This window comes from Elaeis guineensis, chromosome 9 (genome assembly GCF_000442705.2).
Source record: "Elaeis guineensis isolate ETL-2024a chromosome 9, EG11, whole genome shotgun sequence".
Taxonomy (NCBI): Eukaryota; Viridiplantae; Streptophyta; class Magnoliopsida; order Arecales; family Arecaceae; genus Elaeis; species Elaeis guineensis.
In genome coordinates this window covers 25064294-25083304 of record NC_026001.2, presented here as the reverse complement: position 1 = coordinate 25083304, position 19011 = coordinate 25064294, and the positions used below count along the sequence as shown (strand labels likewise).

Below are 19011 nucleotides of genomic sequence, written 5' to 3'. Positions count from 1 at the left end.
TACATATATCCTTCTTAGATAGCCGTGAACTGAGTCACAAAGCCATTGATCCAACCAATAATGGTCTCTGAATCCCCATCAGTCCAATGCTTAGCAGGCTAAATGAAAAACATGATGGAAGCAATGCCCTCTCATGCCACTTGTAGCATAATCAAAGGAACCAAGGATGACCTGGCTCTCAGCGCATGGCCTGTTTGATCATAAACAAAGTAGCTTACTACTCCAGGGAAGTCAATATTATGAACACAATCCAAGTTAGGGATTTATTGGGTCCTTGGCAGCTTCTTCATCTACTATTTAATAACTCATAATCATATCTTGTTAAAAAAATATTTATTACTTGATAATTTTAAACAGACTTTCCAAGTACTAAAATATTGTTTAATAGATAAAAATAAGAGCATTTATAATCTCAATCCAAGTGGTGACATAACTTTGAATCCATTCCACCTGAATTTGTGCTTTCTTCAGTATGATTATTTTTAGGAAACATCTACCATAATTAGTGTTGGACAATTTATTTATGAAAATATATGTCTATTCAAATACAAAGTACACATTAAAAAAAAAAAAATCTGCTCAAATTTAATTGTTCATATTGATCCCTTGGTTATAAGTTTAAATAAACCCTATTTGGCCGCTCCAAAAGGAACTATTTATAGCCAATATACAGAAATCTTTTATGAAGAAGATACATTAGTTACATTTATATATGGAAAACTGAGATCCAGTGATGTAATACAAGGTCTTTCAAAAGTGGAACAAATCTTAGAAGTGTGTTCAATTAATTCAATATCAATGAATCTAGAAAAGAAAGTTGAAGGTTGGAATGAACATATGCAAATAATTTTTAAAATACTCCAGACATTCTTGATTGGAGCTGAGCTAATCATAGCCCAAAGTTATCTCTTTGGTTAATAAGAGCCAAAAAGTTTATCGATCCTAGGGGGCACAAATCCATATAATAGATATAGAAATTATTGTACATCAAGTAGTATCAAAAATATTTGTTTCAGAAGATAGAATATCAGATATTTTTTTAATCTAAATAATTAATAAATTTTTACCAAGCAAAGTGAGCAGGGCATACTTCAGACAGAGAGTTATTATTTGCCAATCTTATTGGAAATAATAAGGGCATCTTTAAATACTCAAAAGTTTTATATCTGAAGTAAATTTTTAAGACATCACTCGAGTTTTATGAAAAGTTGCTCCATGATATTACAATGGTTGGTTGAAAGGCCTGAAAGAGAATATTATTTTTGGGAGAGGGAAGGCGGGAGGGGGGATTATAATTAGTACAACATCAAGGCAAAACAAGAATATTCATTTAGAAATCAAATGAAACAATCTATTCAAATGTAATTTACTTCTTTTATTTATATTAGTGCATCTAAACCCCAAATTTAGATAAGATTTTTTTATAGTTAAAATAGATTAGGATTTTCTTAGAATAGTGATCAATAGGAATAATCATAAAAAGCTAAAATTCTTCGTGGAGCTAACTTTGTCTTCTAAAGTATTACCTAATTCCTTATAAGCTGAAAACCACAAACTTGTTTATTGTTTTGTTCCACAACCATATCTAATTTTGGATCTAAATAGCTTCTAAACTTTTCTGGCCTAATTATGTTCCCTTTCCACCAATGTTGGAGCATCATCACTGACCAACTTCTTGAACTTGGCTGCACGCTGGGCGACTATCATCCTGCTCTACTCTAATCTTTCAAGCTTCTAAAATTTCTAATAGAAAATACTCTAAGAAAGATATTTCTTACAAAATGATTTCATAAACCTATCTCAGGTGAAAGGTATAATATAGACCTACTTCAAAACTAGATGGTCCACTTGAATCATCTGAGCTCAGACCATTTCAAATGGATTTGTATTTAATTTTTAAACCTGAAGAGCTGAGCTAGGTTGAAATTTAGGCCTGCCCATTAAACAAATCAAGCTCATGCCTCCATCAACATAGCTCGAGCTTGACCTAAACCTGATATTTATAATATATATAATATAAAATATATTATAAAATATAAAAAATAATATAATATTTTATTTTTATCTTCTTCCTCATCTCGTCCTTCTTGCCTCTCTTTTCCTATCTCATCCTCCCACCATTGTCCCATCCCACCTTTTCCTCCCCTACTCCTTCCACCGCCCTATCTCACCTCCCCCTCCCCTCCTCCTCATCTTCCTCATCAATTTAGTCACTCTGACTTTCTCATATCCCACCTCTCCCTCCTTTTCTCCTCCCACTACTCTAATCGCACCCCATCTCACCTCCTCCTCTTGTCCTCCTACTGCCCTGATCGTCCTCTATCCCACCTTCCCTTGCTCCCCTCCTCTTCCTCCTCCCACCACCTCAATCAACCCCTAGTCCCACCTCTATCCTTCCCTCTGCCTATTTTTCCCCACCAAGCCGACCACCCCCCATTCTATCTCTCCATCCTCTCATTAGTAAATTATATTTTACATCACATGCATCAATATGGCCATTCATCATGCCAATTAGGGTCTGATTTTCATGTGTCAATCATTGAAATGAACGCATGATAAAAGGAGCCTATAGAAATGGGACAACTTGGTTAATATGGTGTAAGACTATATGGTGTATGCAGTGCATGATATAATTTCTCCTCTTCCTCCTCCTCGCACCACCCCAGACACTACCTGTCCTACCTGCCCCTTACCTCCACGTCCCCATTAATCCGACTGTCTCTTGTCCCACATCTCCCTTCTTTTCTCTCTCCTCTTCCAAACCAACTTCCTCCCACACCCCCTTTCCCTCCTCAAATGTTTTTCTCTTTAAGGGAGAGATTCTTTAGCAAAGCCCACAGCCCAACTTGAAGCTCGATAAGTAGTGGGCTTGGATTTAGGAAGCAAGCTTGAACATTGGATCAAAACAGACTAGATTTAGAAAAGCTAAATAGCTTAGGTTGAGCTTAGCCAAAACCTAACCGCATCCGTTAAGCAAGTCTAGTGTAACATCAGGCCCAATTTTCTTTCCTCCATTTTCGACCAACCACTTGCCTCTCCTTTTAGTATAAAGCAAGTATAGGAAACCATCTCCTCATCCAAACACTTTAAGACCTTAAAAAGCTTCTCTATCTTGCCAGTTGTCAACCTCCAATAAATCGAAGTTGTCCCTAAAATTGGTGGGGCAAACTCTTAAAATTTGCTAAAGTGATGCAATTCTCCTTATGAGCTCCAATATTTTATTAGGGTTGAGATAGTAATATTGCTATTACTACAACTAGTGTTGATGCAATAAGTACTATTGCATCAACTATTACTACATAAATTGATATTGTTATCGCATAAATTATTATTATTGTATCTTTTGTTATTACATAAATTGCTGCTAATATTGTGGCATCTCTATTATTGTCACCATATCAATTTTGATAGTAGCTTATTGTTGCACCATTCTAATAAATGTTTACGTAACCTAATAAGGGTTAACTTTCTCACTAACATTATTCTCCAGTTACCCTGATGCCCCTATTATTTAGGCACCAAACCAATGATGTTTTTGAGAATTCTCCACTATTGCATGCCACATATTATTTTGATATTATAGTGGTATTAACAATGATAATTATAATATTATATATTTATACTTATATTATATCATTAAAAATTATTATTATAAAGTATTGATAAATAATAAGTTATTTTTAAATTATTTTTCTTAAAATTTTATTATTACAACTCAAACTTGAGTCACTTAAGAAAAATGACTTTCAAACATATCAAATAGAGTTTTTACTTAAAAGCAATGAATCAACAGTTTTCCTAATAGACCTTTTTCAACCTTTTGAGAAGCTAAAAAGCTATGTCAAAATTTTTATCAAATATATTAAAAATATCTAAAAAATTATCTAGCCCTCCCGGAAGTATTTTTTGGCCCTCTAAAAGCAATGCCAAAGTAGATAAATGGTAGACCGTAGATTAGAAAACTTATTTAGGAACAAGAAAACTTGATAGATAAGTCCATCTCTACGTGGTAAATTACAAAATTGGTTAGATCATACCATTTGTTGCTTTGATGCCATATTTACATATTGAATTCAATATGTGATAGTTTTGAACAAAAACTAAAGAAGATGTTTACCAGTAGTAAGAAGAAAAAAATTGAAGGTGCTAGTTTATCAAAACTAGGCAACTGGAACAAGCACTCAAGATTAAATCATTTCACTGAGGTTTGAGTGATGAAGATATTTGGGAGAGGGCTATCTTCTGTTACATAGCTCATTCCCTATGGGTCTTTGTATCATCGTCATAATTATCCAATATTTTTCTCAATTATATGGGATCAATTTTATGGATTCTTATTTGCAAGCAGTCCTATCTAGGGTCACATCTCATATTATTCTACATTTCTCCATATCCTTTCTCACAACCTCTGTCTATGCTAATTTGGATCTTTCTTTTTCTTTCTTACAATCTTCTATACAAATTAAACTATTTGAGTCCCCTATGGGCCCTTATATAGAAAAGGATGAAAAAGTGTCCAATGCCAAGAGAAAGAAATGATGCTTTTGTAGTTGATGCAAAACAATTTACTAGATGATTGGTCTGATAAGGTTTTCAATTAACCATCACTTTTCATAGAGCATCAGTTAGGTAGGTGAAATATTAGAAAATGAATAACTTTAAACTCAAATGCTAAGCACGGAAACTTGTAACAAAAATAACTAACATAAAAAATATAGATTGGGAATGATTATTTGTGAGTTATTTTGTTCTTTTATATTTTCACCAATTCCCTCGACAATAGGAACAATTTAGAAACCGCAATATTAATATGAAATTATAAATAGCAAAAGAGAGACTTATGTTAATTTTCATAAATATTTTTATTAAGTTTTGCTTAGTCACATTTATGATTTTTTTCTCAACACATGTGGTAAAACTTATAATGCTAAATATGCATCTTATCAATTAAAGGGCATTTTTTTTTGTATTTTATCCAAATTTTATGTTAGTTTTTAAGTTATTGAGTTAACATTTATGAATTTTTCTTGTGATTTGAGCTGGTGGTTGTCAAGGATGCACTGTTTTCGTCGAAGATAAAGTTGGACTCCCATCTAATATCCACAACATTGGAATTAAATATTTAAAAATAAGATGGATGGATTTCACCTCCAAATCGGAATTCCAAATTAACAACCAAACATTGCTATTCGAGAAATTCTGTTTCCATCTGATATCCATATGACTTTGAAATTAAATATTCAAAAGTGAGATGGATGGAAGTGGAGATGTGTCCATTTCCTTTTTATTCAATTCTTAAGTTCTCTTTTATCAGTTATCCAGCTTGTGTGAATTACATGACATGTATGTTTAAATTCACGTTCGACGAGGTTGTAACCTGGGAGTTGATTAGCTGACCCGCTACTTAGTTTTTGGCCTTAGTATTTTCATGCAGAGAAATTTTTTGTGCTACGCCTGCGGTGCAGAAAATCTGATGTGAAGCATATCACTTCATTTTAGGATATTATTTTTTTCATGCACATCTAATATCGTAGTTTTATTTTTTCATTTAAAATTTTGAATGATGAAAATACTCTTCTATTTTGATAAAATTATGACATCTAAAGTAAAAATTATAACATTATGGATCAAAATTATGATATTGGATGTTATAATTTTGATTCAGAATATCATAATTTTTATCTTAAATGTCATAATTTTATCAAAACAGAAGAATATTTTTGTCATTCAAAATTTTAAAAAAATGATAATTTTACTGGATGAAAATGCCCTTCTGTTATGATAAAATTTTGATGTCATAATTTTATCAAAATAAAGAAATATTTTCGTCATTCAAAATTTAAAAAAAATAAAACTATAAATATTAAATATATATTAAAATGATCCAATAAAATAAAATGGTACACTTCATGTTAGGTTTTGTACACCGCAGGCGGTGCGCAAAGAATTTCTCTTTTGGTCTATCCATGGATGAACATTCTAGGCCCAAAGTGGGCTGGGCTGATCCTGGGGTAATCTATCAATACTACTCAACCCAGCAAATACCGCTATGAGAGGTGCATGCCTGCATCCCGCCTCCATTCCTCCTCTCTTAACATTTTTTCCCCGTTTTAAGATAACCTGTCAAGATATGCTAGATAATATAAGTTTATAGCTTTTCTAATGAAACCAACAAATGAAAAAATAGATTTTTTTACCAAAAAATAGATTTTTCAAGAAAATAAGTTTTCTTTCATTCAAACATAGATTACAGGACATATAAATTCCAATGAGACGTGGTCCCACGCGGGTTTCCAAATTAGAATCAAAATTCCATCACTCAATAAGAAAGCATGACCGGTCGGCATGGGAAGTCCAGCGTGCTTCCGAGCAGCATTCTTCTTCTATTCTCTCAAATCAATAATCAAAATTACATTCTTCCCTGGATCGACTTTTCTCACTAACCAGTACATGATGCTTCACTGTGTTTGATTTTGTTTCATGGGATATTTTCTCCAAAAAAACAATAAAACTAAAAAAGTTTCAAAAAGAGTCTATTGTTGTTTGAGATCATTACCTGTTCTATTATGGGGCTGATTTTAAAAAGAGTCTATTTTCCTTAAATTGTCGATTTATGAAGCTGATTTTGAGGCATCCTCTTCTACCACTCTGATTAAAACATGGTATTCCTTATCACTAAATGATCAAAAAAATACCACAAGGTTCAAGATGATGGAATTCATAAATCCTCTGATTCCTCAAGTTTTCAATCATCTCAATCTTTTCAAAAGTTCTCATGCAGGCAGATCTTATCCAAGAATTAACTTGCCCTTGGGAATCCAAACAAGTCCTAAAAAATGCTGTTATAAGTTTGCATTGCATCTCAAGCAGTAATAATAATGACAGCATAAGCTAGCATCCCTGACAGCAGTAAACCATATGACATTTAGTGCCAGCAGCCAGGCCATTTGAGACAGATACTTGTGAAAAAGAATAACACATTCTAATTTTCCATTGACTTTGCACAATTCTACCCTTCTGTTCGTTCATCAAAGACTATAGGAGGCAGGATCCTAACTTTAGATACGAAATGCTAACAAAGAATACAAAACTTGGCACTATTTCCTATTCAAATTACTAGTGCTCACTTTTGTTTATAAATCAGATGAGGGGTTCTGAGAGTTCCATCTCATTAGGACTTCCCTGTGTATCAGTATTGTATCTTAGAAAGTTTAACCCTAGCCACTGCCATGGCCAACAAACATATCTGTGACTGTTCTGATTCCTCGAATCATTTGTATTTTCAGATTTCTCAAGCTGCTGCATCAGCTCCTCCAACCTCTCCCTCAGCCTTGTTGATCTTAGGTCTGCAAGCCTCAAAGATTTCTCAGCTGCATCTCTTGCAGCCATTGCTGCAGCTGCGGTCTCTTCCTTAAACTTGACCTTGTTCTCTGAATCAATCAAGGCTTGTTTTGCCTCATCCAACTCCTGCCGTAGAGTTGACAACTGCAACCAAATCAAAATTCATCAATAATTGTAGTGGCACCAAGAAGATGATCCATATATGAAATTACTAAATTGTATTTTAAGAATATAGGAATGGAAGTATCATCCTGCATGATTGATTAAGAATGTGAGGATTATCATAAAGCACCAAAATTTAGTTACTTTTTATGGTGGTAGTGACAATGGTTGCGGGGGTTTATATAGTGTCTTGGAGTTTGCTATGAAGCCTAATTTTATAGAGCTAGTTGTTGCCCAGAATCAACATGGTTAACAAAATACTATAATTGGCTGAGGTGTATAGTTTGAAATGTAGGCTCGAGATGAGCAAAAACCACATGAGAAAGATCAAATAGATGTTGATGAATCCCAACAACAGAAGTTCCAAAAGGTTCAAATGAGTATGGACTCAAAAGAATTACACTGGTGATGAAGAGGAGTTACGGGCTGTTATCTAGATTACAGGAAAATGGCCATGCCATTGACATCATCACCAAATTCCACAAGTGTCAGTGACTGATGTGCAATCCAAAAGTCCTGATTAATTGGCAGTGATGCTGCACATGGTCTGATGTGGACTTGGAAGGCATGTGGCAGGAACGTTGAGTACAAACAGTGTCAGAAACTAAAGTATGTTAGATGCTAGGAAAATTCTCCAGCAGGGCTTCTATGTACAGACAAGGTAAGCAAACCTGATATAGAAGATTACATGCAAGATTGTGGAACATATGATTAATGGTTTCCTTGCTTCATAAGCTTGGTTTTATTTTAACAAAGACAAAACCATCCACCTCACTCTGGCTGTAACAAGGAAAACTAGGCAATTTTTGCTTTTAATTAGCTTCCCACTGACTGGTGCAAGCAAGGAATGTTGACTTCAGGAGCAGGTAGCTGGCTTCAGGTTGACAACTGATTGCAAAATCGCGAAACATTTATGGTGCTTCTAGACCTGGATCTACAATAGGTTATCCAAGTATTTTGGAAACATTGATTGTTCATTCTGGCTGTAACAAGGAAAACTAGGCAATTTTTGCTTTTAATTAGCTTCCCACTGAATGGTGCAAGCAAGGAATGTTGACTTCAGGAGCAGGTAGCAGGCTTCAGGTGGACAACTGATTGCAAAATCACAAAACATTTATGGTGCTTCTAGACCTGGATCTACAATAGGTTATCCAAGTATTTTGGAAACATTGATTGTTCATTCTTTCTGGCTATAGAGAATATTTATACCATTGAAAATATTCATCATCATTATATTAACTTTGCTTAGGGTTACCAGTCATCAATTAGAAGAACAAGACTATTTTTAGCATAAATTATTGATTGACTCTAGGACTCCTTAGAAAAAAAAGCAAGACCTTATATTAAACCAAAATCCGCAATCTCGATTCTAGGTACCATATCCATATGTTACAGGTTCGGTATGATATGGGTCCGGTATGGTGCACATCTCATACCAAGACAACCCTAGAGCAATTTTTCTCACTTTTTATCTCAACACAGCTTGGTATGCCTCGATACAGGTCAGCATGCATCTTGGTTCATGCTCATACACCTCCAAACAGGTTCTATACCGACCTGAAAATGATTTTCATACTGATTTTGACCTAGTACCATAGGGTACACCCCAAGCTGGGTGGTTTGGAACAATGTGGCAGTCCATGTATAAAACCAAGATCTCATTTTAGTGAAGTCTATTGATTTCTTAATATAAATAAGTCCTTGACCTCTTTTACATAAATCCTACTATCTTAGAAGTCCTTGTAGAAGAGAAGGGTTCATGCCCCACTTCTGGTTATGAGATCGAGGGATCTCTTCTTTTCTGAGTAACAAGGAGAAGAAAGGTAATTTTTGAAAGTATGATGACTAGCATTTCACCCCCTTTTTTTTGAAAAATTAGAGATTGAGGGTTATCTCTTTTGAGTGTTCTAGGATAAGAGATTTATCAATGCTTCAAGTAAGCAACCATCTAAATCTTAGATGCCTTATTTTTTTTATAAGAAATGCAAAGGATCCTGGCAGATCAAATTAGCTGTCAATATTTTCTGTATGAAAAGATACACGACAGATATAAAATATAAACTACTCTGTGAGCATACCTGTGCAAGAAATTCTTGTTCAACAGCTCTGCCTGCTGCAGCTTCTTGCTCTGCTGCTGTTTTCCATCTTACAATTTCTTCTTCTGCAGCTACAATGTCCATCATCAGGCCTTCGACCTTTAAGAACAAAAAACATTCTGCTTAAGTCCAAAAAAACTAGAATACACCTTATATGAATAGTGCTCACAAAAGGAGTTTGCACTGCATAAAACTTCTCATACTATGGAAAGTTACTTACACTTTCATTTGCCATCTGCTCCTTCTCCTTAAGTTCTTTAATTTGTTGCTTCTGCTGAGCAATCTCTTTTGTTTGAGAATCCACATATGCCTTAAGTAGGCTAGTCTCTGCCCTTAATCCAGTAAAAGTATATGCACAAAAAAATCCACTTAGTGGAGTGCAAAGAACCATAAGGCCCATGCTAAAGACAATTGCCAACATATTTGCTTTTAATAATATAGTTTATGCATACATCAATATTTCGCTAATTACTTCTTAAGGTGAATCTAATGCACGACTTACACCACACTGACAATCATGGGCTAACTTTAGAAATCCAATAATTATGGTATGCATCAAGAGCCATGCAATGATATGTTTAATGGATCCTGAGAAACATGTATATGTGGATCACAAACCGAAACATTGCATTGAAAAATTCATTATGAAACCCCATGGAACATGCATAGGTCACCATAAGCCCAAATGCAACAACAAGATCCTAAAGAGAACTGAATTTAGTACTAATTTTGAGGAAGATGCATATGTAGATCCCAAGCCCATATTTAGCATGGCAAGTGATGCTCGGACACTCCAAATTTTGGATTATTACACTTGGACATTTGATACACTTGGGACATTTGATGACACTCAACACATCATACAATCAAATTATGATGCCATTACCATTATACATCTGCTTATCTCACTTCTACATGAAAAGTTCTAGGTCTTACATAATAATTAACAAACATTTGTCAAATTATGAACTTAAGAAGCACAAAACTGGATCCTAATTCATTATATGCATACATTAAGAAATATTTACCCATACATATATAAGATATAAATGTGTCCATGTGTCCAATATTTAGACGATTCCCATGTCAGATTCTTCTAGATACCTGGAGAGTTGACACTGATGTCACATATCCAAGTAACATTAATGGGCATAAAAGGCAGAAGCCTATGGAACCAAATATCTTATGGTTTCGTAAGAAGCACATATATATATGTGGATCATCAGGCTAGCCTAAAGAACATAAAGACGGTATGGGGTCAAGGTTTTGATTCATATTATCTGAATGGTCCTATAAGTTATTTAGGTTATTATTCAAGTATCACTTTAGCTGCACATAGTTGCTGATCCATCAACATGTAGGGCTCAATCATGACTATGCTGGGCATGTGGGAACAGTTTAGCTGAAGAGAGCATGCAAGACCCACTTATGGCTTTGTTGGGAATATGACAGCAGACTTGGCCACACCTATGGCCTTGATGGACCTTTATAGTAATATAAGGCTCTTAATGGATTTAAGACCAGAATTTTAGCTAAGTAAATATCTGAATCACAAATTTCTAAAAGAAAAAGAAAAATGAATTTTGTGGCTCTTAACAGGCTTCTGGTCTACTTAGACAAGGGTGACATGTGAGGCCTTGTGGCTTTTAAAGAACTATTAAATTTAAACCAAACTAAGAAAAAGTAGATATGAGAGACCCACATGCTGATCTAAATGAGTTTTTAAGAGCAAATATATTCAAGCTGGACCTGCAGGGCCTTCTTGTGTGTCTTACTAGGTTATGAATGCCCAAGCAAACACGAGAGGGTTCACTTGTAGCTCTCAATAGAGCTAGATTTAGTTTACTAAATTTGAGCTTGTGTTGTATAAATCATGACTTAGTTTAGGAGTTTTCTTGAGGATAATAATTTAGGAATTATTTAGGTCCAAAACAAGACCAAATTGGCAAAATCAAGGATCGTATGGCTTATACATAGAACCTACAAATAGTTTCAGTCCAACACTCAACTGGATAGAACATTTTTTTGGCTCAGGTTGGGACTTGACTAATTTCCCAATAACATAAATTTGGTGTTCATTTGTTCCATTAAAGCTTTTTTTATCGAAAGATGTGAAAAATCTATCTGGAAAACATGATTTTCCATAGTAATATGAATGGTAACTTGAGGGACTGTGTCATACATCAAATCCTCAAATTCTCCTTTTCAGTCAAGTATAAAAATAACCATGCACATATGTTTAATCTCCATATTCTCAATATCATTCAGTCATTCTAGATAATAGGGGCCATTATGTCCATAAAGCATAATCAACCATGTTTTTATTAAATCTTCCAAACTCCTGCAGTTTAAATTTACTTTCCCCTTTTCTATTGGTTTGGTCCGTTCTCTCTTTGAGCAAGGTTATGTCATAGACATCTAGAAAAGCAGAATAAGTATTTCCAAGTCTCAACCTGAGTAGCTAGAAATGCTTCTCCATGTTTGGAAATAGAGACAACTCCACAAGGCAAATCAAGCATTGTACACAGAGTATTCCCAAGATTAAACTTCTTAAGAACATGTATGTTTTTTGTCTAATTTTACGAATAGAAAAAGTATGGTGATTGACATGGATTTTGCCTTAAGTTTTAGTGGAAGAGAGCAATCGGGTCTCTGGCCTTTCTAATATCACTTTCAAAAAAAATTTGGATTATTCAGGATGAAGATTGGCAGAGATAGGACTATGACTAAATTTCATCTTTACCAAGAAGGATTTAACTTATTAATCATTGACAATTTTTCAACACAAAGGAAAGCTTAGATGGAATATACTTCTCGAATATTATATACACGTTTAGATCTAGATATAGCTGACCAAGCTCCAGATTCATTGAATGGACAAGATTTCTTGACATAAAATCTGTGATCGTTTAGGATATTTTGCTCTTACATCACTCTTATGTCACTGATAATATCAAGAAAGCATGGAGAACCCACGGGAGAAAAGATAAGCATCAATTGCTTATTAAGAAAAGAGGTTTATCCAAACAATCTGCTAGCTAAACACTACATAGAAGTATATTTTATTTGCTTCAAGGCACATGTTGATTGGTACTAGAGGTTCTCATGAAGCGTTTAGAATCCCAGGGTTCGTCAAACGCATACATGAAAGCAAATTCTAACACAGCCACTCCTTTACGGCTTGCAATCATGCTTTGCCTTAATAACTCTCTATATTTGAGATTTTTACAGGAGGCTGTCTTAATCCCAAGGCTGTCTAACACACGCCCGCACACGCAAGACCAAACTGCACACAGAGAGAGAGAGAGAGAGAGATGAATAAACACTCTTAATTTGAACTACAAATTTACCTAGTTGGTTGTTGACTGCAGCTTATTGCAGTTCATTGATCTATTGGTCTTCAGATTTGTGTTACAATAGGACCAAACTGCAGAAAGCAATCTACACCACACACCACACACAGATGAACAAACACTCTTAATTTGGACTACAAATCTACCTAGTTGGTTGTTGACTGCAGTTTATTTCAGTTCCTTGATCTATTGGGCTTCAGATTTGTGTTACACTAGGACGAAACCGCAGAAAGCAATCGCTACCCAAGCAAAAGAACCTCAAACTGATATTGCCAAACATGCAAATTGCTTCCTCAAACACTCTCATAGTATGCATGCAAATTGCTTTCCCTACATCCTCCACCATCTCAATTTTTAACAAAAAATCTAACTCTTTCTGTCCCAGAATTTCCATTCTCATAGGAATCAAGTCCCAGATGCCACTATTTTAAAATTTAATTTTACCCCACACTTAGGAAATGCACTCATAGAGCTTTGTGTCAGCCACTATGCTCCATTATGGTTCATAAAAGTCTCCAAGATGAATATAGACAAATTGAACCAAAGGAACAGGTGAGGAATATAAGGTGAGGAAATATATTCCCATCACTCTCACCATACAGAAGCAAGCTCTATACTTAACCTCTTTTCAGAAGGCCAAACCAGGAGAAACACAAATGCTTTTTAAAATTCAATGCATCAACCCTACTTTGGAAGATTTAAGCAAATTCGATGGGTGAGTTGGAGATAATAAAAATTCACATTGATATCTCCTCTAGTTTCCAACTATCATCTCATGTCCTATGACAAGGCCTGTACCTGCAAAGGACAGACTAGATAAGGTTGAGCTCCTCAAGTTATGGTTACCTCATGTGGGGTGTCACATAACTCAATTTTATTAGTCTTTACACTTATTCTAAACCAGAATTTCTTTCTCTATGACAAACAAAGAAGAGCATCCTAAGCTTCTCCATCGACATCTGGGTGCAATGATAAGGTTGCTCTATTATAACCTGGGTGTCATGGTTCAAAATATGAAAACAACCTCTCTACATACAGAAGTAAGGTTGCATTCATTTGACCCTCCCCAGGCCCCACAATGGCAGAGCCTCGTGCATTGGGTTGCCCTTTTCTATCCTTGGTTCCTTGACAAGATGGTGAAAACTTGAAAACCCTCAACACAGCATGCTTAATCTAAAAGATTTAATTCCTATCTAGGACACAATTCCACTAGCTTGAGACCACATATGGGTTGAAAGTACTATTCATGAACAGTCTCCTCGTATAACCTAGCCATAAACAACCATCCTTGACTTCATACCTTAATGGAATAATCTCCATAATAACTTCCCATGGGCGATTTTCATTTTTCAAATTTATCCTAGCCCAAGCTCTCTCCTCTCATTAGTTGAGAGACACCATTCCACTTCAGGCTAACCATCCCAAATAACCCCATTCAAAATAAGATTCATCTACATTTTCACCACTTAACTAAACAACCAATGGTCTACCAAGAAAACTCAAGCCAAGCCATGAACATGTCAAAGAAAAAAACAATATAAATGTGATTATTTCTTAAAAAGAACTAGCTTGGCTGGTGATATCTCTGATTAAATGTTTATTTTCTGCCCAGCAAGCCCTGTCTATACCAGATCAAAACATGGATTCAAAAACTACCAGCATGAACCTTTGGTACCAGCACTGATATAGATGCTAACACTGAAAAGGTTTGTACTGATACATATGGGGCATGCCTGTCTGTAGAAGTGAGTACCATATAGACTGTACCAGTCAGCACCCAGAGTTTTTTTACTCTTTTTGACATTCTTAATTTCAGTACATACTGTTGTAAATGGTACCGTTCCGATAGATGGGGCTCATATCGATATTTAAACTTCGGACCAAAGTGCACCTTCAAACCTCCTATCTTCAAAACTTACCTGGAGTACCACAAAGAAATTCTCTTACCATGCAGCCCATATAACCTGCCACTTGCACACATCAAACACATCAGTCTCCAAAACAGTTGTCTTACAGAAGTTCACTTGAATTCCTCGAATATATTGAAACATCTTGGCAGAAACTTAAAGTTGCTTTCTGCACCACATAAAAGTTCATGTTTTATTACCAAATTTTGGGTACACCATGTTCCAAACCACTCCCACACTAATCGTCTCCAACTACCGTGCCCTAGGAACTACAAGAAACCTCCAAAACAAGAGTAATAAGAAGATGAGATGAGATAAAAGGATCACTTGAACACAACCCTTATAAGAGATAAAAATATGTCCTTTATAGACACTTAGTGAACATGCAAATGAGAAGCCAAAGAAAAAAATTATAATTTCTGGTTCATCCATTTCCTTCTCAACCCATTCTTTGCAGGGTGTACAAACATGAGGCACCTAGTGCCCTAGCTTTCTGATGTTCCAGCTTACACAAATAAACCAAGTAACTAGAATTAAGTTGAATCAATAATTGAATCCAAGAAAACCATTCTGTACAATTTTTTCAGTTGTACATATCATTTTAAATAGTTGCAATAAGCATTTCATAGACTTTCCTTTCCAGCATGATTTTTATAATCTTGCATGTTTTGTCTTTAATTCAGTTTCTTAGATGTGGTGATAATCTAAGAATAGACTTTTATCTGGATGAAAGCAGAATGGTATTTTAACATAGATATCTAATATGTGCCTTAGAAAAATTTATTGAAGTTTAAAATGAATATTTGTAAAGGAGGAGCATCGGAATAGGGAATAATATATATTTTGGATAAGAGAAGGGAAGGTTGAAGCACATATGGAAGTTATTAGGTAAATGGAATGACCCGCTAATGATGGAGCAGTATTTTGAAGAATCCACAGAACCCATAATGCAGATACCAACAACATTGATATTGATTTTGCTAGTTGTGCAAGAACAGAGCTCTTCAAACAATATAACAGATACCTTAGTGCTTCCACTAAATGCTGCAGCTTAACGATCTCAAGTTGAGATGCTTTCACAATATTCTGCAAAGCACCAGCCTGTACAAGGACATGCAGAGCAAGTTTCAATAATCCACCTCATACAAAATCCAAAATCAAGATCATCATACATCATTATAGTAATAGATAGACGAACAATATTTAGAGAGATGTATACCAATGTATAGACTTCGTCTTCTTCTCTCTCCTCCACACCATGCCTCCCATGACCATTGGTCTCAAATCTATCCCAGCCTCTCTCAGCCCATTTTCTGCCATTTGCAGCACCTTATCTGTCTTTGATGACAATGTGCTTCTAAGCAAGGTACCAATATGCCGCTTCTCCACCAATAATTCAGCCACTTTATCACTCAAAGCTCTTGTCTCTTGTCCTTTCTCTTCCATTTTTTCCCTTAATTTGTCTACAGCAACCTTGGCCAGCTTATAGATAGAAATCGATGCTTCCAACAAAGTTCGTAAATTCAAGTCCACATCCAACTGTTTGCCCATAGACAAAGAATCCAACAACTCTGATTGATCCAATGTCCTTGCATCCGCAATTTGAATAATATCATAAATCTGTTCATAAGCCTTAGACATGTGATTCAACAGATCGATAAGCAATGGCCTCTGCAACTCTATTTTGGTCTCCAAGCTCCTGGATTTGCTATAAAAATCCTCCCTAAACTGCCTCAGTTCTGAATTCTCCCTTCCCCAGATATAAATCTTGGCATCTCTCTCGGCAACCAACTTCTCCAGTTTCTCAATCTCAGAGCCCTTCTTAGAGACCTCCTCTCTAAGCCCACCAATTGTTGCTTCAAGCTCTGAGACCTCAATGGCAATCTCATAGTTCCTCTGCTCCACCTGCTCACGAGCTGCATCTCTGGACCTGGCCGCCGCATCAATCTGCTTCACGAGCTCCTTCACGATCTCGTCCGCCCTCTTGACGACGCCGTAGGCCACGGCCGGCATCCCGGTGTGCTTCTCCGACCTCGGCAGGCCGCCGGCGGAGAAATTCTTAAAGTCGGCGACTTTTCCGGAAACCTTCTCGATGCCGGAAACCAGCATCTGGGCGGCAGACTCCATCTCCGACCGGAGGGCGTCCTTCTGCCTCAAGGCCTCGTCCTTGAGCCTCACGGCCTCGGCAAGCTCCCCCGCCACCTGGGCAGCGGAGCGTGCGCCGTCCTCCTTCTCGCGAAGGGCGTCGTCGCGCTTCCGGATGACGTCCTGGGCGAAGGCCTTGAGGCGGTTGTGGGTGGACTGGAGACGGGAGAGCTCGTCCTCGGCGGCCTTCCGGACGCGGCGCTCCTGTTCGAGCTCGGCCAGGAGGTTGTGGACGCGGCGGTCGTCGGCCGTGGAGAGAGGCTGGCCAGAGGAGGCGGGTGCGGGGTTTGTGTCATCGTCGTCGTCGATGTCGCTGAGGACGGCGTCGTCGTCGAGGACTTCTTGGGCCATGAAGGGAAGCGAAGGAATGCTCGGGGTAGCTACGGACCAGTTTCTTGCTGCCTAAGGGTCTAATAGAGTGCATCTGCCCCTTCTTTCTTTGAAGTTTAAACAAACACTATTTATATCGTGCCTTAATTTTCGCAATTTTGAACGAAGGATTCCGATTTCTGTTTGGATTAGGGTGCCTTAGGGTTGTGTCAACCTGGGTACCGAATCAACCCAATCTTATTGGGTTGGTTTGTTCCAGATTTTACGTAGGATTTCACCTATTCTTGTTCAATTTTTTCGAAATCCAATTGAACTAGATTTGAATCTATGCTAAAGGGTTAGGTAAGCCGGGCCTGACATGATATGATCCATAAACATGCACACTATTTGTTGGATTGGAACGTGTGAGATTTCTTCCATCATTATCATTATTTTTTTTTCCCTCTCTACTTTGGAAAGATAGATTTGCTTATACTTGTTTTAAATATTTAAATAATCTTAGTGATATCTATACTCAATTCTCTTCCCCTTATTTTATGTATTTAGAATCGTAGATCCACTATTAATTTTTTGACATGAATAGAATAAGTTTATGGTTAAGTCCTGGACATAGAATTTGCTTTCATTTGTTAAGTTAGAATTTGTATTAGACAACTTATAACTTTATTTTTTTAATTTTTTATAAAAATTAAGTTATTATTGTTGGATTTTGTTTTTTATTATTTTATTAAACATCTTCTATGATAGCTTTAAATTTAAATTTGTTGAGGCTCGAGATGTTATATTGTTCTCGAATAAAATTTATAATTTACTTGTGTTTTTGAAAATGGAATACCTCGAGAACCAACCTGATCTTGATTCGGTTGGGTTTGGGTTGGGTTTCGGCATTGATTGGTTTAGTTCCGATTCCAAAAATTAAGGACCTATTCGAATCAAGTTGGTTCTGAATCAATCTTTGACCTAAACCAACTCACCCTAATTGCACCCTTAGTTTGGATTAGTTTAGGATTTGAATTTTGTGGGCTACTAGCTAGGCCTAAATATATAGGGTTATGAACTACTATTAATCTTGGCCCCAAAAGCCACATAAAACCATGATGGATAAACACAATCTCTGTCCCCTCCCTCTCTCTCAGTGAGAAAAGGATGAATGCTAGCTCCATCCAAGTAAGGTATACTTCATGGAGAAACACTTATATTCCTAGAAATTAGCATAGTGGTGAGCCTATTGATTTTGCAAATATAAAAAAATAGCCACCATAATAATAATTTCAACATAAAGCAAAATATAGATGTAATAATTTAGTTTGCAATTTAATTGGAACAAATAGAAAAATGAGTCAAACATTCAAAATAATAGTTTACATCAAAATGAACTGGAACAGTGAAATTGTTTAGAAATTAATAATTTATGGTGTTTAGAATAAAGTAGATATGGTGAAGTATGAAGCATAATCTTCGGATTTTAGTATATAATACTTTGTTTTAAATCATTCAATCTTCATCAGAATACACGATTGCATTCTTTCTTAGTTATTTAAATGTGGTTGATGGTTGGTATTCATGGATGATGTCATCAATTATCTTTTCAAGATCAATCCTTAATTTGAAAAATGTATGTCTTACTACATAGTTTATTGATAATAGGAGGAATGTCTTTAGCATCACCATGTTGTA

The 19011-nt window shown here is 36.0% G+C and overlaps 1 protein-coding gene across 1 annotated transcript; it reads right to left on the bottom strand.

Moving 5' to 3' along the window:
* Positions 1 to 6901: 6901 nt before the first annotated feature.
* LOC105031946 (uncharacterized protein At3g49055) lies at positions 6902 to 17432 on the bottom strand. The gene is given in 6 exon segments (XM_010906246.4): positions 6902 to 7485; positions 9582 to 9698; positions 9820 to 9931; positions 15884 to 15960; positions 16079 to 16137; positions 16140 to 17432. Coding segments are annotated over 6 exon segments (1926 nt in total). The 5' UTR covers positions 17356 to 17432; the 3' UTR covers positions 6902 to 7140.
* Between the last annotated feature and the right edge of the window lie 1579 nt (positions 17433 to 19011).